Source organism: Thamnophis sirtalis, unplaced genomic scaffold (assembly GCF_051295495.1).
Source record: "Thamnophis sirtalis isolate CommonGarterSnake01/CBP01778 unplaced genomic scaffold, rThaSir2_p1.2 scaffold_2, whole genome shotgun sequence".
NCBI lineage: Eukaryota > Metazoa > Chordata > Lepidosauria > Squamata > Natricidae > Thamnophis > Thamnophis sirtalis.
Window position 1 is genome coordinate 61,614,822 of NW_028261382.1, and position 26,771 is coordinate 61,641,592.

Sequence of the window (26,771 nt, forward strand, 5' to 3'; positions counted from 1 at the left end):
CAGAATCTTTTAAACTATAAAAAACTGCAAAAAAAGTGGAAAGTTAAAATGTGTTTTAATACATTAAGGGAACGTTACCCATTGAAAAGCAAGACAGGAATACCAAACGTAAAAGTTACAAAAAGGCACTAATAAAACTGGAAGAGTCTTTTGAGTGTAGTTCTGAAGTTTTAGTACCAAAAACATCAAACAGGTAGTATATAAAATGTGGGTTACACATGGGTAAGGAAACCACCTGATGCTGATTATTTCAAGTTAGTGTGCCATAAATACCTCTCCCACACCACTCTCTTCAAGCCCTATGATTTAATAATTTCTCCCATTTTTGTATCTTTTTCCCTGCTTTCCCTTTTCTGCTATTGAGGTTGTCTCCCAATTGCACAAGAATAGACCTTTGCAGTATGGAACTCTGGTATTTTTTTTTTTAAAGGCCTGCAGTGGAATATAAGCATTATTTGGGGCAGGCTTAGTCTTAAGTGTCTGATGCTCAGAAATCGGCCATCGTTAAACAGCGTGGGATTTAAAACAACAGCAGAGTAGCTGCAATCTGTTCTAGCGGTTTCATCAACACACGGAGTTAATATTGACGCTATACACTCCCTTGAGATGCAGTGACGAACTTAAGCTGTGAAAGGAAAAAACAGCTTTATTGCCGCTTAGGAGCTTTTCTGTGGAAGCTGCATAGTCTGCCCACCCCAACCAAAAAACGAAGAAGGGCGAATGGGACGAGGAAAAAAATAATTCACTTGTGTTATTTATAACTTTCATTAGCTTCACTTCAAGGTTTGGTGTAGGCCCCCTTCTGCTTTTAACGATCCTAGCTCTTATCCACTGGGATTGAAGTGACTTATTCCCGTCTCGGCCCAACTGCAAGATGGGTTACGATAATGGAAATTCTCTTTATGGGTGTGTTAGAGTCACAAGGATTCCCAATAGGTGGGAGAGAGAGAGAGAGAGACAGATTGAAAGTGAGAAAGAGAAAAATGAGAGATTGGGAGAAAAAGACAGATTGAAAGTGAGAAAGATTGAAAGGGAGAGATCGAGAAAAAGAGAGACAGAGGAATAAGAGACAGCTTGAAAGAGCTGGAGAAAGAGAAAATTACAGGTAGACTGGACCACAGTTTGTAATTCCTTGAGTCCAAAAACGCCCTTTTATCCACGAATCCCTAAACTTCTAGATTTAGGCTTCCCTCTCAGAGGACTTTCAGGTGTAACTTCATAACCTTACAGGAACTCTGACAATCTGGTAAATGGAATGCTTCTCCCCCCCACCCCCTTTCTTTCACGAATAAATAAATAAAAAAGTGGTCACAAAAGCCATCCCAAGTTTCCACCATCCAAAATTTCCTTCACTTCCAACCTTTTCACGGCCAGGGTGGTGGCGGATTCCCCCCCCCCCCGCCCCCATCTAATGATTAGGCAGTCCTGAGAAATGTTGCCTCTTAGACAGAAGGATGTAGTTCACGTACGCTGGCGTGTACCGTCCGGGGCTCCCTAAATCTGGAGAGAAGCCGCCTGCCGCTGCCGCGTTATACTTCCCGGGGCTGCTCTTTCCGGGGCTGAAGTAGGGAAGGTTTCTGGCAGGGCTGGGGGTGGCTTGGCTCTTGGGGAATCCTTTCAGGGATGGGCTGGACCACCTGTCAGGGGGGGAAAAGGCAGCGGTTTTGTTAGAATGGAGTGCAAAACGTGGGAGAAACGGCTCTCTACAGGAGCGATTGGTCGTAATGGGACTGCTAGAAAAAGAGAGCCAGAGAAATGTTGCTGTGGCTTTTATAGACTAAAGGTAAAGGTTCCCCGCGCACATGTGTGCTAGTCGTTCCTGACTCTAGGGGGCGGTGCTCATCTTTGTTCCAAAGTGAAGAGCCAGTGTGTCTGAAGATGTCTCCGTGGTTATGTGGCCGGCATGACTAAAAGGAGCAGGGAATGCTGTTATTTTCTCACCAAAAGTGGTTCCTATTTTCCTACTTGCATTTTTTTACGTGCTTTCGAACTGCTAGGTTGGCAGGAACTGGGACAAGTCACGGGAGCTCACTCTGTTACACGGCGCTCGGGATTCGAACCGCCGAACTGCTGACCTTTCTGATTGACAAGCTCAGTGTCTTAGCCACTGAGCCACCACATCCCTTTTATTTATAATAATTATAGATTACTAGCCAATAACCCAGCCTTGCCCGGGTATTTATAGGGGGAAAATGTCTGGACCAAACAGAATTTCTAATGTTGGATTTTCCCCTTTACCACAAGGGAACTCCCTTGTGGAATACTGTGAAGCCATTACTATGGCAACTCCACAGCACTGTACAGTAGAAGCCATTTTAAGGCAATACGGTAGAAGCCGTTTTAAGGCACAACAGGCTGCATCTTAACAGAACACATAACCTAAGGGGGTGTTAGGGGTGTCTTACAACCACAGTATTTGTTTCCAGAAGGTAAGTCATCTGTGTACCAAGTTTGGTTGAAATTGCTCGAGGTGTTCCAGAATTATGCTGGAACATACACACACACAGCTGTGTGTGTGTGAGTGCGTGTAATTAAGTGCAGGTCTTAGAAGAACATAATCAAGAGTTTCTTGACCATAGCAAGGCAATGAGAAAAACAAAGAGATGCAAACACAGGAGGTGGTGAGCGTGGTCACCTCATGGCTGCTGCTGTGTTGCAATATTTTGGGGGAGGGCTTATTTTAGCGCACACGCTCAAAAGCCCGATTGGACTCATTATCCTCGGAGGTCTTATTTTCAGAGAAACAGGGTAGTTGCTCCTCCACCTGCCTAACAGTTTCACGCTTCACGTGATGTACCTTCGCCGTTCAGCAGCAGGATAGGCCCGCACGGACTCGCTCCACTTGTAAATAGCCGGGTACCTCTGGGGGTCGATCTCCACCCCGAGTAACGCCGTTAACGCGTCGTCATCCCATTTTGACGGTTGATCGCTAAGGAGAGGAGGAGAAGAGCTGGATTAGCTGCCAGCTGAGCACCACCAAAGGCAGAAGCTTACTCTCTAATCTCCCAGAAATATTTCAGCATTTAAAAAAAAAAAACAAACATCGGGGCTTTTGCTGAGTGTGTGTCCCAATTGAGCAATTTTCACCTCGGATGACCCTGACGCGAATAAATAACTACCCATAAAACTGGACAAGCCGTTTCATCTTGAACAAAATTAAAAGAGCCGTGGTTAGAATGCAGCATTGCAGGCCAATTCTGCTGACTGTCAAGAGTTCGATCTTGACCGGCTCAAGGTTGACTCAGCCTTCCATCCTTCCGAGGTGGGTAAAATAAGGACCCAGATTGTTGGGGGCAAGAGGCTGACTCTGCAAACTGCTTAGAGAGCGCTGGAAAGCACCGTGAAGTGATACACAAGTCTATATGCTATTACTATATCTCTTCCTTGTTAATTTTGTCCACATGCATCAATTGGTCACAGTACTGAAGGACTTGCACAAAGATGCTTGAGGACTAAACTAACCCAGTTTCAGGATTCACACAGCATAAACTAATCTAGGGAAGCAACCTACAAAACTAAGGAGAAACTTCCTGACAGTGAGAACAATTAATCAGTGGAACAACTTGTCTCCAGAAGTTGTGAATGCTCCGACACTGGAGGTTTTAAGAAGAGGGAGAGACTGGACAACCATTGGTCTGAAGTGGGGTAGGGCAGGGGTGTCAAACTTGTGGGCCGTGAGTCAGAGGCATCATGCGCTGGCCACGCCCACTCCCATTTTAGCAAAGGGGGGGAAAGTTGCAATACATCATGTGACGACATGAGTTTCACACTCCTGGTATAGGGTTTCCTGCCTGAGCGGGGGGCTGGACTAGAAGACCTTCAAGACCCTTTCCAACTAAACGAAATGAAACAAAACAAAACAATTCTATTAATTATTTTCTACTCTATTCTCTTATTTTCTATTCTATTAATTTCTCTTCTATTCTCTTTTTTATTATTTTCTACTCTACTCTCTTCTCTAAATTCTATTCTCCTCTATTAATGTTCTTATTCTATTAACCAAGTCAGTGGGTTCCCACAATAGACTGAGCCCTAAAGAAACTAACCAAACGTAAAAATCATAATACATGCAAGCACCACAGATGTTTGGAGTCCAGTGTTAACCATGAATGGGTCAAACCCATCTTTTCTGTCTTACAGAAACAGATGCCCATCACATTATCATAGTCATAGCAGTAAAGCTACAGGTCATGTCAACACAGGCAGTCCTCAACTTACAAGCACAACTGGGAGCAGAATGTCTTTTGCATAGCAAGTCCATTATTATGTCAAACCTGATTTTATGACCTTGCTAAATGAATGGTTGTAGCAACAGCACTTAAGACTTCTATATTGCTTCACAGTGCTTTTTACAGCCCTCTCTAAGCGGTTTACAGAGCCAGCCTCTTGCCCCCAACAATCTGAGTCCTTATTTTACTGACCTCGGAAGTAAACCTCCAACCAGTCAGGATTGAACTCTTGGCACTGGGCAGAGACAACCTTCAATATTGCACTGACCACTGTGCACCATGGACAGAGTGATGGATGGAGGGATGGAAGGACGAAGGAAGGGGAAAAGGAAAAATAGATGACATTGCATTGCTGCTTTAGAAGAGTAAGAGATACCCAGAGATGATTCACACCCTGGTCAGTGTCTCTTTGCCCTGCTACCATCAGGCAGAAGACATCAAAGTATAGCCAGCCGAACAAACAGGTTTAAAAATAGTTTCTATCCTTGGGCTGTGAGACTTTTAAATACAACCACAATCACTCCACTAGCACACGCTAGTTTTTTTCCTTTTTCTTTCTTTTTTCGTTTCCGCTATAATTTTGCACCAGTGAGGCTAAAACCAATTTCATTGTATTCATTTTGTACAATGACAATAAATACTATACTATACTATACTATACTATACTATACTATACTATACTATACTATACTATACTATACTAATAGTACTTAGACTTCCCAGTGCTCTACAGCCCTCTAAGCAATTTACAGAGTCTGCATATTGCCCTCAACAATCTGGGTCCTCATTTCGTGGAAAAGAAAGAAGAATGTTTGATACAATTAGGACAGATAGAAGGCTGAGTCAACCTTGAGCCTTGAACCTTCAAACTCCTGAATTGCTGTTAGCAGAATTAGCCTGCACGTACTGCATTCTTACCACTAGTGCCACCACGGGCCACCCGTATTCTATTTAAAGAACATTCCAAGTTAGCAGTCCTTAAAATACATTTCTTTCTGTGGAGTCCACGAAGAAACCCCCTTTCTGTGCACCCAAACCCCTTTCGTACCCTAAAAGGAACATCTGCTTGGTTTTCCCGTTTGAGGAAGGCGTCTTTAGCAAACCAGGAACGGATGTCTCGGGTTGCGATTCCAAAGCGCCCGGCAGCTTTCTCTCCCCGGACCTGACCTCGGTTTCCGCCGAGGGTCTCAGTGCCTCTTGGGGGTCCCCATCTTCCTTTCTGCTTTTGACCTCCTTGCTCTTCCTGACAGCTGCCCCCTGGCATTTCCACGTTTTTGACGTTTTCTTGCCTGACGGGCATTCCCTCGCCACGGCCGGATCCTGGCAAGAGAGCTGATCAAACTTATCCATTAAGTTGCCCACAGGGGACTGAAAGTTTTCCTCCTGGCTGGGATGCCTCCTGTGGTTTCCTGTCCTATCCTCGCTAGTGGCCGGACTGCAGTATCCGTTTTTACTGAGGGGGTCTCCTTTTTCGGCCGGCCGGATGGAGGTTTTGGTCCTTGGCATGATGGTCCCCGTCTGTTCGATGGCGAGTATGTCGCACTTGGAGCTCCCGAAGGTACCGATGGTGGGCAGTTCGTTGGGGGCTATGACGGGGCTGTAATTCCTGGCCGCGTTTTGCCTGTTTTTGACTTCTTCCAAACTCATGTCGTCATCATCGAGGAAGGCTCCAACAGAGACGGAATTACAGTTTTTACTTTTACCTGTAACAGCAGAAATGAAAATAGAGTGGACCAAGCTGTAGGCTTTCGGGTTGACTATATAAGCCCAGTGATGGCGAACCTTTTCAGCACACAAAAAGCAGTTCGCTGGCACTGCCTGTTTTTTAGCTGTTTTGGGCCCATTTTTCAGGCCGTTTTTTGCACCAAAAACACCCTGAAGATGCCCCCCCAAATGCCCCAAAACAGACCATTTTTCAGGTCATTTTCAGGCACTCCAGTGCCCACAAAGATCAGATGGCCTGTGCTCATAAAACCAGAAGCGTTGAAGACGGTGCATATGCCCACAGAGAGGGCTTTGCATGCCACCTCTGGCACACCTGATCTTGCCAAGATCCAGCTCACTGATCTTGACAATACTGCTTCTGTTTCTTAGTGCTCCTATTTAAAGAGAGCTGAAGTTTTCTCTGAATCTATTTTACATTTAAATTAAAATCCCTCCCATCCATTCCCTGCAGTGGACTGTGTTAAGAATATAATCTAACGGTTGGGTTGGCAATATATAAATAATATAACAATGCTATATATGTTTTTTTAAATCATACTGTAAAATGTGATAGCTTGCTGTTTCCTCAATCGGCCATAAGAGGGAACCAGAATGACTGTTAGCTCTCTGTTTGTTACATGCTGGGCTGATCTGATCTGGGTGTTTTTGGAAGCTGGCTGTTAGAAAGTGCCGTGAGCTATTGTAAGTTTTGCAACTGCTAGCAAACTTTGAGTACTGAACTAATTATATGATACTGGACTATGTTATTTGGATTATCCCTTAACTGAAAGACATTGATGACTGACTGTCTTAACTGTGTATGACTTGGACTGTTGATGGACTCTGATACCTCTATTTCCACAAAAGTAAAAGCCTATTTAAACTGAAGTGTCTCTGTATGCTGGTTTGTGTGTTCTCCAACACAACTCTCCCAACGCTTCTCTGAACGCACTCGCTCTCCCAACGGGGAGCTTACCTAACATATTGCGACTACATGAGAGGCACCATTCTCTGATTTGACAGGTATCCTTCATTTTTAAGGGTGTATGCCTAGAACAGGGTTTTGAGTGGTGTGGTGGCCTAGAGGTGAAGCTCTGGCCTCACAATCAGGAGACTGTGAGTTCGATCCTAGGTAGAGGCAGAACTTTCTCTCTGGGCATGATGAGAATATATATCTGCTGAATATAACTCTGCATTGGCGACAAGAAGGGCATCTGGCCAGTAAACCCTCAGCTCCATTCAGTTGCCCAGAGTCCACCCTGAAAGGGATTATAATGTCGTTAAAAGAAGATGATGTCTAGAACAGGATTTCTCAATCTTGGCAACTTGAAGTTGTGTAAATTTCAACTCCCAGAATTACCCAGCCAACCATGTTGGCTTTCTGGAAGTTGCACATCTTCAAGATGTCATGGTTGAGGAAGGTTTAGAGGTGCCCAGCTCTCCTGCCCCCCCCCCCCAATTTAATCTTACAGGTCCAGGTCTCAGTTGATTGCAAGCTAAACATTTATTTTTTGCAATTATGGATTCAGAAAATGACGGGGATTTATTGAATAAAAATGCAATTGGTAACTCAGATACCACCAATGCTTTTTAAAGCCGGAGGGGTGGGGGGAGATGACAATCCCTTTGTCCCACCTTTTTGAAAAAGATGCTTTTTTCAAGAGGCAGTTGGACTTTCTGGTTTTTCTTGGAAGGCATTTCTGAAGAAGCTTCTTGGAGGAGAAGCGAAACGTCTTCCAAGAAAAGCCAGAAAGTCCGGTTGCCTCTTGAAAAAAAAGTCACCTTTGGGGCAACCATGACCAGGATGACTGAGAATCTCCATAGAAATTTAATAACCCCATTTACAACCTGCGGACTTCAACTCCCAGAATTCCTGAGTCAGCCACTGAATCCTGGGAGTTGAAGTCCACAGGTTGTAAAGGGGCCATTTTTGTACGCCATCAGCTAGCTTTCTCCTGGCACTTTTCGAAGCATTAGCAGCTCTGGCTAAATTTGCTTTGGAGATTAATTATTAAATCCATTTAAACCACCCAACTCAGGTCCCTCTTCAGCCTTCAACCATGAGCTTGGTTTAAAAATATAATTGCTATATATGTATACTTTTTTTCTTTTAAAAAAAAAGGAGGATATATGTTAAAATTAAAGATGTTCATTGAAATGAAATTATAAATACCATCAACATAAAATGGAGCCAGGTCAGAGGCTGAAATATACCAAGTAAATGAGATGGAGAGTGTGGAAGAGAGGGGAGAGTTAAAGGGAAGAAGAGAGGGTTAGGAGAGAGAGGGCGGGGGGAGGAGGAGAGAAAGGAGGAGTGGAAAGGGGAGAGAGGAGAAGGAGAGAGGAAGGGAAAGTAGAGAAGAGAAGGATGACAGAGGGAAGAAAGGAGGTAGGGAGGAGGAGAGAGGGAGAAGAAAGTGATGGATAGGGTAACAAATATGGTGTATAGAGAGCAGAAGAGCCAATAATTGTTCTTGGGGGCTGATGGTAAGACAAATTGACGTAAATATTTAATAATACAAAATAATGTTGGTTATGTAACAGTATACATGTGGTTATTTGTATGAAAATGAAAAAATAAAAAACTTTCTTACCATGAGCCTGGGGAGGTTTGTTGTGGGCCTCGTTTTCTCCGAGCTGAGCATTACTGCTCATTTCCTGCTGTTGACTCAGGTGGCCTTCTAGCCGTCCCAACCCCTCCTGGGAAGACAGGTCAACAAAACAGCCCAGGAATTCCCAGTATTCGCCCCAGGGGTGCCCCAGCTCATGAGCCAACTCCCTGCAACGAATGAGAGAGGAGGAATCACTGGTTGCGACGCTACGAAATTAATTTTGACAACAAATTCACGGAAAGACAATTTTTTAAAACGATCCGCTTCAGGACTGCACTTTGACACAAAAACTATCCCACACCCAGTTTTCTTGTTTGTCGCATTCCCTACACTAAAATGCAACAGTTTGTTTTAGGCACTCATAGAACATCAAGGAATAAAACAAACAAACCAACATTTTTCAGTTCCGTTGCAACTTGGAACGAACTTTGGTAAGCCGAGAACTACCTGTATAAGAAAACTTATAGGAATGTTCCATGGTGATGTATCAAGCCATACAGAAGAAATCATCTCAGACATTTCATTTCTGTCTGTCCACCCTGTGTTCTGACCTAGGCTTCCCCAGCAGCACGAAGCTGAGTTCTCGTCCCGATAAACCCCTTTTATTTAATTGACAGTGAATCCTCTCCAGCAAAGTCTTTCCTCTCCCACAGTCCTTCAAGAGCATTCACAATTACCCACCTTTATCAGGGTTGGAGAGTGGCCAGGCCGATACCTTTCAGCAAAAATGCAGGAATGAACTAATTGTCTCCTGCAAACTCCACTCCTCTTTTGCTTCTCTTTTATTCCCTCTGGGAGGGGCCATTCACCATCCACCTGTGGCTTTACTCCCAAGTTGACCCCTGTTCTTTAGCTGTTCCCTTCGTCTGGCAACTCTGCGCATGCGCACACTGGGAACAGGTTCCAGCTGTTCATCTGCCTCACTGACATCCGACTCTGAAGACAGCTGATAACTGTCGGACGGCCCTGGCCCCCTCTCTGCCTCCGATACAGAGCCCTTCCCCAGACTCCAGGACTGACCCAGGTTCCTCCCCAACCTCCTCACAGTCTGAATCTGCTGCCAGCTCTGCTGGGAGGCCACAACTCCAGATGGGAATGTAATAATAATAATAATAATTACTTGCAGCTTTTGCTGGTCTATTTGGTGCTCATGATTGTTTTAAAGTATTTTTTTTTAAAGTTTCGTGTTGAAACCCAACTCTTCCCTGCCTTTTGCTATTTGGCTTCGGGCACCAAGTCTGAAATACCTTCCAACTCGCTCGACCCCTCTTTCCAAATCGGATTTTCGGAGGTGGTAGAAATATTCCGCCCTCTCGCGAGGTGGAGTCTTCCAAAGCCTGCGGAAATCTTCTGCCTGTCGAAAGGGAGGAGAGGAGAGATGAAAGGAACAAAATCCAACTTTGACAGCCAGCTGGCCCTGAGGCTTTAGGAAAGAGAAGCAAGTTCCATGTGAGCCATTTATGGACCTGTGTTACTTTCAGGGTAGCACAGCCCTGCCTGTTAAATCATTATTATTATTATTATTATTATTATTATTATTATTAATAATAATAATAATAATGATATAATATTATTAAACAGTTATTGCTTACTTGGACTTAATCTTCGTAAATGTCAACGTCCATAAGGCAGTGACCATTGCATTGTGAAGGCCAGAAACAGTTATTGTTATTATTGTTAACTTATGTACAAGCAGTCCTCGACTTATGACCATTCACGTAGGCGAGTGTTCGAAGTTACAATGGCGCTGAAAAAAATGTGATTTATGACTGTGTTTCACACATAACTGTTGCAGCATTCCCGTGGTCACATGACCAAAATTGGTGTGTGTGTGTGAGAGAGAGAGAGAGAGAGTGAGTGAGTGAGTGAAAGAGAGAGAGAGAGAGAGAGAGAGAGAGAGAGATGGAAAGAAAGAAATGATAACTCTTTGCAACCTTCTGACAAGCAAAGTCAATGGAGAAGGCAGATTAAATTGGCAACCATGCTACCAACTTCCCGACTGCAGGGAGTCTCTTAACAATGGTGGCAAGAAAGGTCATAAAGTGGAGCACAGCTCGCTTAACTGTCTCACTTAAACAACATAAATTTTGGGCTCAATTGTGGTCCTATGTTGAGGAAGGCCTCTGCCCTGCCTGCCTATATAATAAATGCTTATTATGTAAAAACTGAATTTGAGGATCTATGCTACTTATAATAACATAGACCAGCAGATGGAAAATGAAATGATAATATGGTTTAACTTTGAAGGGGAATTTAATAAATGTTTATGTATTAAGAAAAAAAATTTTTAAGATGAAAAATATGGAAAGAAATGTAGAATATGGCTGAAATTGGAAATAGAATTATGATGCAAAATGAACCAAGTACCATATTTTTCAGAGTATAAGACGCACCAAGGTTTTGAAGAGGCAAATTAAAAAGTTTTTGCACTCTTCAGACCTCCCAAAAACGACCCATATTTTGTCAAAAAAAGGGCCTTTAGAAGGCTTATGGAGTGCTCCTGGGGGCTGGGGCCAAAATTGAGCAAAAAACAGCCCATTTTCACTCATTTCTGCCTTCCACAGCACCCAGAAGCTCTGAAAGCCACCATAAGGCTATGCACAGCCATTTTTGCAAATTGAGGTATTTCGGGAAGCAAAAAATGCTGTATTCAGTGTATAAGGCACACCCAGATTTTCAGCCCCTTTTTTAAAAACAATTTTTATTTCTTTTTGAACAAGGACAAGCAAACATAAAAATAAAAAACCCATCTTCCATTACAAATTGTAGAAAGTGTGTCAGTTGGTTACAGTATTTCCATGCATCTCTTCCATAGTCACCACCTGCTTTTCGTATCAAATTGCATATTTTAAATTCACCTACATTGATGTATATCACAATTATTATATCTCAACCTTAATTTGACTATAATTATTTTTGCATCCTTTTATATATAATATTCAAAATCTAGAATAGGATTATATGATAACATTCCATTAAATCAGCCTCTTTTTTTGAGGGGAAAAAGGTGCGTCTTATACTCCGAAAAATACGGTGTATGAGAGGATGTTAAAGGGAAAAACCCGGACAACACTTTGTTCATAAAAGATCTTGTAATAAAAAATAAAAACCTTGTTTTTTAAAAAAAGAAACATCTGCCTGAGAGACACTTGGGATTTAACTCTCCGTCTTCCGGGTGGAAGGCGAGCGTCTTCACCACTGGGCCACCATGCTGCTCATTCTAACACTCTTGCAATGCGCCATCAAAACGGAAGAAGGCGCTCCAGCAAAGAGTGTCTCTTACCTTGGACGGACTCAGCGGCCCTGCGTACGCCCTCACTGTCAGCATTGGATCCTTGGGGCTGCCGAGGTATCTGGGCAAAGAAGTGAGCGGGCTGCTCTCCGTTTGATCTGGGGACCAGGGGGCGCCAATCACGGGGGAAGTGGCGTTGTCTTCCGCTCTGAAGAGAGGCACGTAACACTGGCCTGGTTCACAAAGGAACAAAAGGGATATTCAGATGGGAGAGCCTCCAAGGAACCTGTGGAATTTTCTACGTATCTGCCCCTATCTCTGCTGCTGGTGTTATGAAATATTTCTCAACTTGGAAAAGAAAAATCTAGGAATTGGAAGATTGGTAGAATGAAATGAAATGAATAGAAATGAAATGAAATATTTTAAACACGGTAATAGTATGTATCTAATGAGGATGTGTGAGAGTTGTATTAATACTTCTAAGTGAGTAATTATGTTAAATGCTTACTATATAAAAACTGAATTTGAAGACACATGTTACTTGTAGGAAACAGACAGAAAGGGAATGATGAATTTGATTTATCTTTAAAGGGAAGAAAAAATGATATTGTTTATGCATACAATAAAAATTAAAATTGGAAAATGCGAGAAGAAAAGTAATACGGCAAAAATTGCAAATGGAAATGGAAATACTATGTTAAATGTATTATGTATATGTGAAAATGTTAAAGGGGAAATTGGGACAAGGCTTTGTTCATAAAATAATTTCTAATTATATAACAAAAATTTTTTAAAAAACTTTGTTTTTTTTAAAAAAGAAATATTTCTCAACTTCATCACTGCCTGCACATTTTTAAATTTAAAATTTTAAGATATTTATTTGCTTAAATACGGCTGGTTTGATATCAGTAAAAAAGAAAGAAATTTCTACATTAAATATCCTTGGGTCTTGGGTTGTGCCACTTGCTTTTTGAATCGCCCCAAAGCCAATGTGATAGAACGATGCCCCATCGACTGCCAAAGTGAAATACTAACCTTCTAAGTGTTCCCTGATTTTTGTTTTCAGATCTGCTGATTTATTTTTGTTCCTTTCACAGATTACCTGTTAGGCAAGAAGGCATAAGGTGTATTAGTTAAGCTAAGTCGCCTCGTATTTTGTACTTAAAAGGGGGACTGAGCTATAAAGCAGCATTTCACAGCCGTGGCAACTTTTAAGACTGTGGACTTCAACTCCCAGAATCCCTCAGTCAGCCATGCAGGCTGAGGCATTCTGGGAATTGAAATCCACAGGTCTTAAAAGTTGCCGAAGTGTAAAGTGTTCTTAATGTGAAATCAGGATGTTTCTGAACATGGTTGGAATGCAACTTACATCTGCTGGAGTTTGACCGTATTTATTTTTGGGATTCTTTACGATGCCCGGATGGGAAGCAAGAACACTGACCACATCTGGATTCCCAAACTTGCAAGCGAAGTGCAGCGGAGTATCAAATACCTACAAAAAAAATAAACGTACGAATAATCCATTATTATACACTGTTCCTGTGTGGATTGGGCGGATCTGCTTCCTATCTCCCAAAATTGTTTCTATTCTATTCTAAAAGCCTAGTTTAGGGACGACAGCAGTGGATTCTTGATGACGGTAGAAATGAGTGAGAGAGAATGCCGGAAGTCAAATAATGAGTGGATTTTTAGACAACTCTCCTTCAATTTGGAATGAGGCATTTCAGGTGAAAAGCTTTTGATCACAGGCCTGTATTTCCAGCCTGAAGGGAAGGAGTCTGGGCAACTGAATGGAGCTAGCAGGGTTTTAATGGCCAGATGTCCCTCCTGTTGCCAATGTGGAGTTCTGTTCAGCAGCTCTATTCTCGTTGTGCCCAGAGAAAGAAATACCTTCCTCTACCTAGGATCGAAACCACAGCCTCCTGATTATGAGACGAGAGCTCCACCACTAGGCCACCGCACCACTCCTGTCGGTGGCATTATGTATTTATAAATAAATCAATTGAATGGACCTGGGTCCTAAGTGGAGATGTGTCCGGTAGCATCTCCGAATGTGTCCGAGGTGGCCCTTGGTTTACTGCGAATATTTCAGCATGGAAACCAAGAGAGGCTCACCATTTTATCTGGCGTGTTCAGATAAAGATCCACTATGTAACTGATGCGCTTCTCCAACATGACAGTGTCATCGTCAGGATACATCAGACGCATAAATTCAGGGTTTTCCAGAGTGTCCAACAGCAGCCGGCAAACGCCGGGTTGATTCTCTTTGGCTGCCACGTGCATGACGTTGTATCGACACCCCTCCTAGAAAAAGAGCAGAGGTCATCACCATTTTGGATTCCTCCTCTCCAGCATATACGGAACTTCCTTTTTTTCCCCCTGGGGGGCTTTTTTCCAGACTCTGCTATTGGCCTCAAAATTAGCTAATAAAGAAAAACTGGATGTCACATCAAATTTGTGTATTTGGAGTCAGTTTGGTGTAGTGGTTAGGGTGTTGGCCTAGAAACCAAGTGACTGGGAGTTCTAGTCCTAGGCATGAAAGCCAGGAGGTTGACTTTGGGCCAGTCAACAGGTGACTGGGAGTTCTAGTCCCACCTTAGGCATGAAAGCCAGGTGGTTGACTTTGGGCCAGTCAACAGGTGCCTGGGAGTTCTAGTCCCACCTTAGGCAGGAAAGCCAGGTGGTTGACTTTGGGCCAGTCACCCAGTGACTGGGAGTTCTAGTCCCACCTTAGGCATGAAAGCTGGCTGGGTGCCTTTGGGCCAGTCCCTTTCTCTAAGCCTAAACCACCTCACAGGGTTGTTGTGGGGGGAGGGGAGGATAGGAGGAAGAAATATTAGGTATGTTCATCACCTTGAGTTATTTGTAAAGATAATAAAGGTGGGATACAAATAAAGAAATAAACTGCTCTGATGCCAAGACTGGCCCAAGGCAGCTACATATTTTCTTTAATAATCGTGCCAGGAGGGATTTGTTTGTCCTGCAGTTGAGAATGGCCAAGCCTCTCTCCCCCCCTTTTTTTTTACCTGGACAATCGTCGGATTGTCTCCAGAGCCGATGAGATAGCGAGGATTACTCCAGATGAGTTCTAAGAAAGCACTTTCATCTCCTTTCTCCACGGCTTTCCGAAGCTTTGCAGTCAAATCCTGGGTGCGAGGACTTTTGTAACTGTTGGCTCTTTCCTTACTGACCGTTTCCAGTTCAGGAGAGCACAAGCCATCTGTTAAGAGATATAAATAGCAGCGTGCCCACTCCTGATGCAATACCAGGCTCAAAAACGCACATCGGCATTTGCAAAATGCAAACTTACTTATATGTACAAAGGTTTGAAATGGTACCCGATAGCTTCTGGTTCATTCGGCAACTTAGTAAGTGTGAATTTTATTTTTTAAAACACTTAAGGCAGGACTCAGCATCTGTGATCCTCTATAATAGGATTAAACGGTAACTTCCAGCATTCTTACCCCCTACTTAGAAGGTAAGCCTACGAAGCAGGTCTAACAGCTGACTTCGCCTCTATTAGCTTCTTTCGAGATTCAGAGGCTGTTCTTTTTTCATAATGCTGCAAGTTCATTTTTAAAGCACAGCCCATCCTCCTCTATAGTAATAGTCGGCGTTTAAACCAGTGTAAAAGTCATTTAACTCTAAAAGCCATTGTGGAGCACATTTAAGCCTCCTGCTTACCTATAAAGATAGATCTGCTAAATGCTGGAAGTGTAATCAACCATCGGGTTCAAGGCCGGGACAGAAAAACAAGTTAAGAATTGGGGAACATGGTATTAAGAATGTGTGATAGGAATAGGATAAGTATTTGTATGATTAATAATTATATCAAAGAAAGGATCAACGAACAGGTAATCTGACTACACATACATATGTAATGGATATAAAATGTAATTGTTGTAAGATCTAATCACTATGTGGAAACGTGTATGCCAGAAATGTCCCATTATGTCCAATGTTTTTAATGTTTAACTAATAAAAAACTTTGCACAGCAATGGAAAAACGATGAGATTCCATTAGACGAGAATGTAATTAAGAAAATATTAGAATGCGCAGAAATGGCTAAATTAACACTCACTATTAAGGATAAAGAAGAGACTGATTAATTTTTTGATATGGGATGTATTTTATCAATGTCTAGACAACACAAACAGAAGCCAGAAAGGAAAAGACATAAAAAGAGGAAATATTAATATGAAGAGTTGTTGAAGAAGAGGTTAAGCATTATTATTATATTATCAAGATTATTGTGATGAATACAACAAATGTGTGGATTATGATTGTTTAAAAATAACTGTGCCCATCACACACTGTTTGATGGAAATTGAATGTTATATAAATAAAATAAATAAAACATGGGGGGAGAGCCTCTTGCTTACCTCTACCGAAGACCGAACAGACTTTGACAGGAGACAGAGAGACGGTAGACTTGTTTGGAGATGGGAAGTAATCACATACGCCTTTGGCAAATTTCTCTGCATCTTCTCTGTTTGAGAACGCTTTAAAACGTGACCCCTTAATCATTTTTACAGCTTGCAAAGCTTCTTTTTTGTCCTCGTAAACATGTACCCTTTCTGGGGGGTGGGAACAACAGCAGGGAAGTAAATTAATTTCTGATGAAAACAGAAGGCAATGCTCAAGTCAAGAAATATGTCCCTCTATTTTTAATCCCAAATCCTTTTTAGCTGCTTTATGAGATGGCGATTTACTGCAGAAAACACGCAGCTCAATTACGGTAAATCTGCTTTTTGGTGAATTTTTACCTTGGGGGGAATAACTACAATACCACAGAACAACATCTATAATTTTTTTCCCCAGGGACTTGCACCTAACTGGTCAATTTTAAGTCAAAACTGCAAAGAGGAATTAAATTAAAGCCACAGAACTGAAAAACAAGAGCTAAACGGAGTTAAAATCGTCTCACTAAGATGATGGTGCAACGTTGGGTTGTTTTTTCACCAGCAAGTCAATTTTGTTCCTTGAGGAACCAAACCATCTTTTGAAAGGAACTTAAATTTGCTTAAAATCATGGCTCCAAGTCACAGGCAACATTAAAAAAATGATTAGATTTACAGTGTTATGTTTTCATGTCCTCCGGCACTGTTGCAAGGAGCCTCAAAGAATCTGTTGCATCTTCTGAAGCCTTGTTATTTCCTCCATTTCTGCTCAAGATTATGTAGTTCCAAAACAGGTTGCAATTAACAGCTTGATCTCATCTTGTTGGAACAAACCAATCCTTAATTCAGAACTGGGAATTTGGCCTGAAGGGCCAAGTAAGGCAAGAGCTAAGAGTTGGAGGGAGAGGAAAAACCTGTCTTTTAAGAAGACACCAGTCCCTGGAAAAATGGGGCAAGATGGATTTAACCTAAGGGGCTGTCCATGAATTCAGGGAACCAAAGATTGCCAGTGTTGGATGTAACAAACAACTAGGCTCCTTTTAACAAGAGAAACAAATCTTTTGTGATTCCAAAAACAAGCGAAGTGGTGGGGTGGGGGTAGAAATGGAGGCAGCTTGCAAGCTCAAGATCCATGCAGAATTATCTCCTTCCTCTTAAGAGCTATACCTGTGATGGTGAACCTATTGCCCTCTCTGCGGGCACGCAAGCCATTGCCCAGCTCAACTCCACTGTGCATGTGCACGTGCCGCCCACCGGCCAGCTGAATTTTGGGTCTCTGCCACACATGTGGGAGATGCACGCACATGTGTGGGAGGGCCGAGTCACGTTTGCAGGGGGCAGGAGGGAGTAGCACGCTCACTCCGCACCCTGTTTTTGGTCCCAGGAGGCTTCAGGGAGGCCTGTTAGGGAGGGTGGGGGTATTGTGCATGCATGTGTGGGGGAAGTGTGTGGGCCACGCATACATGCACAGGGGATGTGTGTCATGCACGCATTGCATTATGGGTGGGGCGAGGACAAAAAGGTTAGCTATCACTGAGCTATACTAAATCATCATTACTATATCCAGGTGGGTTTCAAATTTTTTTAGAACCTCTTCTGTAGGTGTGGCCTGCTTTGTGGGAGTGGCTTGCCGGCCATGTGACCAGGTGGGAGTGGCTTGCCGGCTATGTGACTGGGTGGGCGTGGCCAACTTGTAAAATGTGGTGAAACTCACTTAACAACGCTCTTGTTTAGCAACAAAAATGTTGGCTCAGGAACTCTGGCATTGAAGTGTGCAAGTCTTAAAGCTGTCAAGTTACAAGACCTTTGAACTCCTAACCCTTTAGAAAAAAAAACCCAGGTGTGTTCAAGCTTGACAGCTTTAAGACTTGTGGACTTCAACTCCCAGAATTCCTCCTCCAGTCATATTGGCTCAGGAACTCTGGCATTTGAAGCATGCAAGTCCTCTTTATCTTGATGATGTGCAGACGGGCAGGGGGACGGAGCTAGAACCGGTTCTAAACGGCACGATAGATTTGTGGAACCTCTTCTATAGAAGAGTTAGAACTGGCAGGAACCCACCCGATCCAGCTGTTCTCTTTGGTAAAGAGAGAGAGAGAGAGACACTCCCCTCCGTATTTTTGTACCCCAAATGCTCCAATTTTGCACTGGGGGGAGGCACACACCCAGCAAATTCAAAATCATAATCCGTAAACATGAAGCTTTGGGTACCACATCCCTGGAAAAAATAATAATAATAGCATTGATCCTTCAAAATGCAGCACTGCTATTTTTATGCCGAGTATTTACTGCTATCACACTAAAAGGTCTCCTCCGGTGGCCCATTTCTTCTCAAGTAATTCGACCACGCTGGGGCTGCGTGCACATTAAACGCGGGAAATCAATTCCCTCCTATTGCATTTTTCATTTGTTGGCCGTAAGAAAGCCATCTATTAAGCCTCATTGGCATTTGTCTCACATGAAGGAGTCTCAGGGCTCTTAAGGCAGAGAACCGTCTGCAGTCGTGCCGCAGAAGTCCAATACTGCTGGGACTACAAGATCCATCAAGCACCAAGCAAACGGGCAGTGTTTCAGGGAGTTGCTGTCAAGAGTTATCTTGGAGGGGGGGTGTATTTACAGGACAGCTAGTCTTCAACTTGGGACTGCAATCGAGCCCCAAATTTCCATCACAGAGCAAGGTGGAATTTGCCTCATTTTATGACCTGTTTGGCTATAGTTAAGCGAATCGTGCAATGAATCAAGCAGTGTATGGTTTCCCCCATGGGCTCCATTTGCCGGAAGCCGACTGGGAAGGTTGCAAATGGTCATCAAAGGGCCCCGGAATGCTGCAAGCGTCATAAATACGAGTCATGCCTGGTGTCTGAATTTTGATCACGTGACCTGCAATGGTCTTAAGTGTGAAAAGGTCGTAAGTCACTTTTCCAGTGCTGTTGTAACTTTAAATGGTCACTCAATGAAAGGTTGTTCCAAGGTGCTTTTTTTTTCCCCAAGAGGCTACTGGACTTTCTTGTTTTTCTTTGAAGATGTTTTGCTTCTCATCCAAGAAGCTTCTTCAGGATGGTGAGGAACGGAAGGATTTATATTCCTTGCAGTCAGCTGGTCATATCCATGTCCAAGTGGCCTCAACGACCCTCTAAAAGGATGCAAATGACCAATTGCCTGCAAGAAGTATTATTCCTTCCATTCCCCAGCATCTAGTCAGAGCTGAAGAAGCTTCTTGAATGGGAAGCAAAACGTCTTCAAAAAAACAAAAAAACAAAAACCAGAAACTCCAGTTGCCTCTTGAAAAAAAAAAGCACTTTTGGGACAACCATGACCTGGAGGACCGAGAATCTCCAAAGACATTTAAATACAATACAATGGCAGAGTTGGAAGGGACCTTGGAGGTCTTCTAGTCCAACCCACTGCCTAGGCAGGAAACCCTATACCGTTTCAGACAAATGGCTATCCAACATCTTCTTAAAGACTTCCAGTGTTGGGGCATTCACAACGTCTGGAGGCAACTTCTGTTCCACTGATTAATTGTTCTAACTGTCAGGAAATTTCTCCTCCGTTCTAAGTTGCTTCTCTCCTTGATTAGTTTCCACCCATTGCTTCTTGTCCTGCCTTCAGGTGCCTTGGAGAATAGTTTGACTCCCTGTTCTTTGTGGCAACCCCTGAGATATTGGAAGACTGCTATGATGTCTCCCCTAGTCCTTCTTCTCATTAAATTAGAGATACCCAGTTCCTGCAACCGTTCTTCATATGTTTTAGCCTCCAGTCCCCTAATCCTCTTTGTTGCTCTTCTCTGCACTCTTTCTAGAGTCTCCACATCTTTTCTACATTGTGGCGACCAAAACTGGATGCAGTATTCCAAGTGTGGCCTTACCAAGGCATTATAAAGTGGTATTAAATGAATGGTTGTAAGTCGATTGTCAAGGAAGGAGGCCCTGAAGGGACCTATTTCAAGCATAGGTAGAAAAGAAATTCTTACCATTTCTGCTCAATATGTCGTCGTACACTGGACACACCCCATAGTAGAGCAGAGGCTCCTTGGAGGGGTTCTGGGAATGAAGGGGAGAGCCGTTCGCTTCACGCATCAGGGATTCCTCCTCGGGAGGGTTCAGGCCCATGCTGTAGCCAAAATCACTCTCCTCAGGAGAGGCAAGGTGGCCGTTTGTTTTTCCCGATTCTGGCTGGTTCCCATCCGCCGCAGCGGTTCCAGGAATGCCATTCGAAAAGGGGGCCGTGGCCACGGAGGGTCCTTGCTGCTCCCACAAAGCCTGGGCCAATCTTTTTTCAAAGATGGACCTGGTGGTCAGGGTGATGGGCCCGCATTTCAGGCCGGCTTTGACTATCTCTTCTCTCAGCTCATCTGGGGTCAGTTGTTTTAACCGGGAGAAGATTTCATCCATCGTTATCCTCCCTGTAGGGCAAAAAGAAAAAAAGCAGAGGTCATTGTTTAGTCCAGGTAGTCCACGACTTAAAACAGTTCATTTAGTGATTTTTAAACCATCCACTATCTGCGAATACCTGCTCCGTCTGGATCTCAGGTAGAACTAAGGCCCAAGTATCTGCAGGGTGGGTGGGTGAGTATGTATGTATTTATAGGTAAACCTTGACTCACTGGTTTGCTTAATGACCATTATAATGGCACTGAAAGAGTGACATGTCTGTCTGTCTGTCTATCTACAGTATTCATTCTATCTATCTATCTATCTATCTATCTATCTATCTATCTATCTATCTATCGCATATCTACCTACCTACCTACCTACCTACCTACCTACCTACCTACCTACCTACCTACCTACCTACCTACCATCTATCCTATCTATCTGCCCATACAGAGACACTATCAAATCAATTTAGCCTTTTCCCCAGGCACCTGGAACACTCCGTTCTATAGTATCCCTATAACAGCTCTGTCAGGTAGGCCAGTGAGATGCCACGACAGAAGGTGAACCTCTCCGCTGCTCTCCCTAGTCCTACGCCAACACTGTACAGATAGTCCTCGACTTACAACAGTTCATTTAGTGATTGTTCAAAGTTACAATTGCACTGAAAAGAGTGACTTATGACTATTTTTCACATTTACGACTGTTGTGGCATCCCCCTGGTCCCATGATCAAACTTCAAATGCTTGGTAACTGGCTTGTATTTATGACAGAGTCGGGGTCATGTGATCACCTTCCAATGAGCAAAGGCCAAAGGAGAAACCAGATTCACTTAACAATCGTGTCACTCACTTAACAACTGCAGTGATTCCTTAACAACTGTGGCAAGAAAAGGCCGTAAAATGTGGCAAAAGTCACTTAACAGAGGTCTTGCTTAGCAATAGAAATTTGGGGCTCAATTTAAGTTGAGGACTAACCTGTATGGTTAAAAAGCTATACAAAAGAGGCAGTCAAAAGAAATATTGGTCCCTTATGTTGCACATTGGCTGGATCAGCATTTTTCAACTTTAAAATGCGAGGACTTCAGCTCGCAGAATTCCCCAGCCAGCATGCTAATGGGGCTAGACACCCCTTAAAGCATCGTGAACACTTATGGATATCATATTTAAAAGAAAGATTCTGGAGGGAAAAACACCTCCAGATAAGAACAGTTTGATAAACTCATAGCTGGGTTGATATGTAACTAATAGTGACATAACTAATTAATTAAACATGTTCAATCTTCAAAGTTACTGTAGTATGTTTAAAAAAGCAGATCCGATTATTAATGGGTGCCCTTAATCTATTTCTGTTTTAGCACAAGATCTAATGTTAGCAGCAAGCATGCTGAGAATTATTCTAGATCTTAATCATTAAGCATCTGGCAGAATGCTTAAATCCACTTCTGCTCTCTTATTTAAAAATAGAACGAAGTAAGAGCAAAATCTCAACCGTAAAAGGAAAGCTGCCGATGAAGACTGGAAATAGACATAAATAAACAGAAAGTTTCAATGGCGTAAGAATAAGAATATTGGATATCTTAATTTTTACCAATATTTTAGAATAGAAAAATTGCTACCAACTTTCCACAAAATCATGGATTTCGAAAGCGGATTGTTTTCTTTTAAAATGGAAAATAAATTGGTCTTCCTGCCATAAGATTCTTTTAGGGATTTTAGGTATTGTTTCAAATTGAAGACACTTGATGCCAAAGAAATGCTAATTTAACATGTATTTAGTACCTTCTTGGGAAATTTAAATACTTCAGACAACCTAACCAAAATCTCAAGTCATCTTGAAACAGTTCCTCTGGACTGGAGATACAAGGTAATTTGAATACGCTAAGATATGTTGACATCTTTGCAAATGCTATTGTTGTTGATCACAAATGGAGAATACCATGCAATAAAATAGTTTTAATCTAAATGTATCAGTACATATTGCTTTCCTGTCATCGATCACGTTGGGTGCAACAGCAAAATCAATATCCAGAAAGACAATCCTTTGCTAGTGACTCAAGCAGCCTGAATAAAATATTTGTTGGGAATGCTTTAATTAATTTAATTTCACCAGGATTTGGGTTCATATCCAAGCATGTTTGGCTTTCCCAAGAAAAAGCACTGGCTTTGATGTAAAACCAAAACAAATACAAGATAACAGAAATATTGTAACTATTTCTATGCACTAGTGATTTTTTTTCTTATTATGCTTATATATCACTAAATGTAAACAACCGTGTTTAACGAGCCCATGAATCTAAATCAGAACTACTACCATGGACAGTGAGTCTTTTCTCTTTTTTTGCTTTAAAAATTCTGCATTTCCATGTGAAAATCCCTCGAATATGAAGCTCCTCGGAATCAGTTGACATTTGGGCAACCTCATCTGCCTACATAGTGATAGTCTGGGCATCTCCAGAGGATTCATATCCAAAATAAATATAGCATGGGAATCCACAGAGGGCGACCAAGTGAGGGCACAGGCATCCTGACAACTGGCAAATGATGCAATTTGTGTGGTTGCATCAGATGTCATAATTGACATCTTTTTTGCATCGATGGCTGGTCCTGGGTGCTGCAGGATACAAGAAACAAGAGAGGAGGAGGAAAAGGAAAGGGTAATCTTCCTCCTCCTATTTTCACTGCAATAACAACCCTGTGAGAAGGACTGACTCAAGGTCACACAGCTGCCTTTCATGGCTAAGGTGGGACTAGAACTCCCAGTCCACTGGTGATTGGTTCAAAGTTACCCAGCTGGCTTTCATCGCTAAGGTGGGGCCAGAAGTCCCAGACTCCTGGTGATTGGCCAAAGTCACCCAAGGGCCTTTCATGGCTAAGGCAGGACTAGAACTCCCAGACGCCTGGTGATTGGCCCAAAGTCACCCAGCCGGCTTTCATCGCTAAGGCAAGACTAGAACTCACTGTCTCCCGCTTTCTAGCTCTATGCCTTAACCATTAAAACCAGGTGGTGCCAAACTGAAGGGCTGCAAGCCGGATGTGTCATGCGCTGGCCATGCCCATACACCCGGTTTAGCAAAGGGGGAAAAAGTTGCAATACGCCACATGATGCGAGTTTAACACCCCTGCAATTAAACTAAACTGGCTAAGTAAAAAAAACTGTTATGCTTTTCCTTGAACCTTAGGTGGGATTAGGGTGTGGGGACAATGTCTCTTCTTCAGCCCTGCCTGTGCTCTGGTTGGATGCATTTGACAGTCAAGGCGAGGAAAGCTAAGTGGAAAAAAACAAAACACCTTCAGGCCATAGGAGAAGAGCAGCCTGGCCTCCATTGAGGCTCCCTTACCTTGCCTCACCTGCTCCTCCAGGATTACCTGGTGGTCTCCCATCCCCAGAGCCTTCCCCACTCCTCCTCTCCCTCCGTCTCTCCCTTATTCCTGGGATTAACCAAAGAGCTCTCTCTCATCAGTCATTACACTGTAAAAAAGATGTGGAGACTCTAGAAAGAGTGCAGAAGAGAGCAACAAAGATGATGAGGGGACTGGAGGCTAAAGCATATAAAGAACGGTTGCAGGAACTGGATATGTCTAGTCTAATTAAAAGAAGGACTAGGGGAGACATGATAACAGTCTTCCGATATCTCAGGGGTTGCCACAAAGAAGAGGGACTCAAACTATTCTCCAAGGCACCTGAAGGCAGGGCAAGAAGCAATGGGTGGAAACTAATCAAGGAGAGAAGCAACTAAGCACAAGAACTAAGGAGAAATTAGTTCTCCTGACAGTTAGAACAATTAATCAGTGGAACAGAAGTTGCCTCCAGAAGTTGTGAATGCCCCAACACTGGAAGTCTTTAAGAAGATGCTGGATAGCCATTTGTCTGAAACAGTATAGGGTTTCCTGCCTAGGCAGAGGTTGGACTAGAAGACCTCTGAGGTCTCCTCCAACTGTTATTCTATTCTATTCCATTCTTTCTATTTCTTATTCCATTCTATTCCTATTCTTATTCCTATTCTATTCATCCAAGACGTTTCTTCAGTTCTAACTCCAGACTGACTTCAATCAGAACGGAAGAAGCTTCTTGGATGAGAAGCGAAACTTCTTCAAGGAAAAACAAAAGTCCAATTGCCTTTTGAAAGAAAGAAAAAAACCGGCCATCACTGGAGGTTTTTAAGATGAGACTGGACGTCCCTTTGTCCAGAATGGTAGAGTCTCCTCCTTGAGCAGGGGGTTGGACTAGAAGACCTCTGAGGTCTCCTCCAACTCTGTTATTCTATTCTATTCTTTTTCCCTTCTACTCCTATTTTCTCTCTCCCTTTCGGATCTCAAGACACACAACCCCCCGCCAGACCCCGTCATCCAAGGCACTTGGGGACTCCAGCTCCCATCATCCCCTGCACGTACCTGGGAGGGAGGCGGCGCTGGGGGAAAGGAGTGGGAAGGCGGCGGCGGGGAGGAAAGGCCTCTCATCTCCGTCGCAGCGGTCGAGGCAGCGCGGAGGAGGCGGATTCTTCTCCTCAGGAGGCGTCGCGATGGGCCTTGGGCCTCCAACTCCGCCACCGCGCGGGCCTCGCTCCAGCAGCCGCAGCAACCAGCCCAGCGCGCCGATGACGGCGCAGGCAGCCAGCAGCTCCCAGGCGGGCCAACCGGCCCGCCACAAGCCGCCCCAGCCCGACCAGCCGGCCGCCACCCAGCGCTCCATCGCTTCGACGGACGACACTGCGCAGGCGCAGAGCAAGTGGGGTGGGAAAAAAAAAAACCCTGGGCGGTACCTCGTCGGGGATTTCCCGGCGTCCGTCGCGCGCTCCGCGCAGGCGAGCTCGCACGGCCGGCTCCAGGCCACGCCCCCTCCGGCGCTCCAACGGGCGTCCTGGCCGCGAGAAGGCCAGTGCACAAGGCATCGGCTCGCACGCTCTCTCTCTCTTCGCTTCCGCTTGCTCCACCACCCCCAGTCGAGGGGTTGAGGAGGTGGAGTCCGCCTCCTCGAAGCCCGGCGCTGACTTCACCCCGGTTGTCCCCGACGGCGGAGCGGCCCCTCTCTCTCGCGCGCGCTTGGGAGTTTTTGAAAGGGCGCCGAGGTGACCAATCGCGGGCCGACACGTCACACGCATGGAGGGGGTGTGGGTGGGGGAAACGGGCATGCCGCGCTGCATGACGGGAAGCCCGTCAGAAATCCGATGGCTGAGTTCTGCTATGAATGGGAGAAAAGCCCATAATCTCCGCGAAGCATGGGAAGTGTCGTCCAATCTTGTCGACGGGCCACGCCGTCGCCTTGAGAGAGAAAGTGACGGCTCGGTAGCCCCCGGCAACGGCTTGAGGGTGCAAGGAAACGAGTCGCAAGGCAAACACTTCCAGTTTCCGATAAGTCGGCTTGGCTGCCACGCAAAGGCTAGATATGAGTGGCGTAGTCAGAGTCGCATGGGAACCGGAAGTGGAGAATGCTACGAAGTTGTTCAGCAAAGCCACGTTGCGCTTAACTCTTCAAGCATAGGGTTTAAAAAGGTGGTTTAACTTTCTAGCATATGGTTTGCAAAGGTGGATTCCCTTTGCTGGTTCCAAATAATTGTGAGTTTTCAGTTTGCTAAAATTCAACTTTCTGGCTAATTTTTATCTCTGATCTTGTCTTTGTTATTAGAAGTCACCCATTTTGTTGGGTCAAAGAAACAAAACAATCAACTCCCCATTACTGAAATTATTCAAAAGTTACTCAAAAAGGGCCCATCTATTGGTCCCATCAGGACGTTTCTACAGGTGGTCCTCGACTTACGACTACAATGGAGCCCAGCATTGATGTTGTTAAGTGAGATATTTGTTAAGTGAGCTTTGCCCCATTTTTCTTGCCACGGTTGTTGAGTGAATCACTGCAGTTGTTACATTAGCAACCTAGTTGCTAAGTGAACCGGGCTTCCCCCATTGACTTTGCTTGTCAGAAGGTCGCAAAAAAGAGATTGTGTGACGGGGCAACAGTCATAAATATGAGTCAGTTGCCAAGCCACTGAATTTTGATCACAAGAGCATGGGGATGCTGCAGCGGTCACAATTGTGAATAACCTAAGTCACTTTTTTTCAGTGCTGTTGTAGCTTCAAAGGGTCACTAAATGAATTGGTGTAAGTTGAGGACTACCTGTACAGTTGATGGGATTAGATTTAAAGGAGAGCTGGACACATGAACATTATAGTGGGCAGCCAAAAAAATCAATAGATCACTGAGCAAACCATTCCAGCCT

At 43.8% G+C, this 26,771-nt stretch overlaps 1 protein-coding gene across 1 annotated transcript; it reads right to left on the reverse strand.

The window, feature by feature from the left end:
* Positions 1 to 38: 38 nt before the first annotated feature.
* ANKLE2 (ankyrin repeat and LEM domain containing 2) lies at positions 39 to 25,246 on the reverse strand. Its single transcript, XM_087705764.1, has 13 exons — positions 24,949 to 25,246; positions 20,152 to 20,583; positions 16,161 to 16,355; positions 14,804 to 14,997; positions 13,893 to 14,081; positions 13,147 to 13,269; positions 12,813 to 12,879; positions 11,829 to 12,010; positions 9,793 to 9,899; positions 8,528 to 8,712; positions 5,278 to 5,932; positions 2,798 to 2,929; positions 39 to 1,637 (listed from the first exon to the last, which is right to left on the reverse strand). The coding sequence occupies exons 1-13, from the start codon at positions 25,244 to 25,246 to the stop codon at positions 1,409 to 1,411; spliced, it is 2,988 nt and encodes a 995-aa protein (XP_087561890.1). The 3' UTR covers positions 39 to 1,408.
* Positions 25,247 to 26,771: the final 1,525 nt, after the last annotated feature.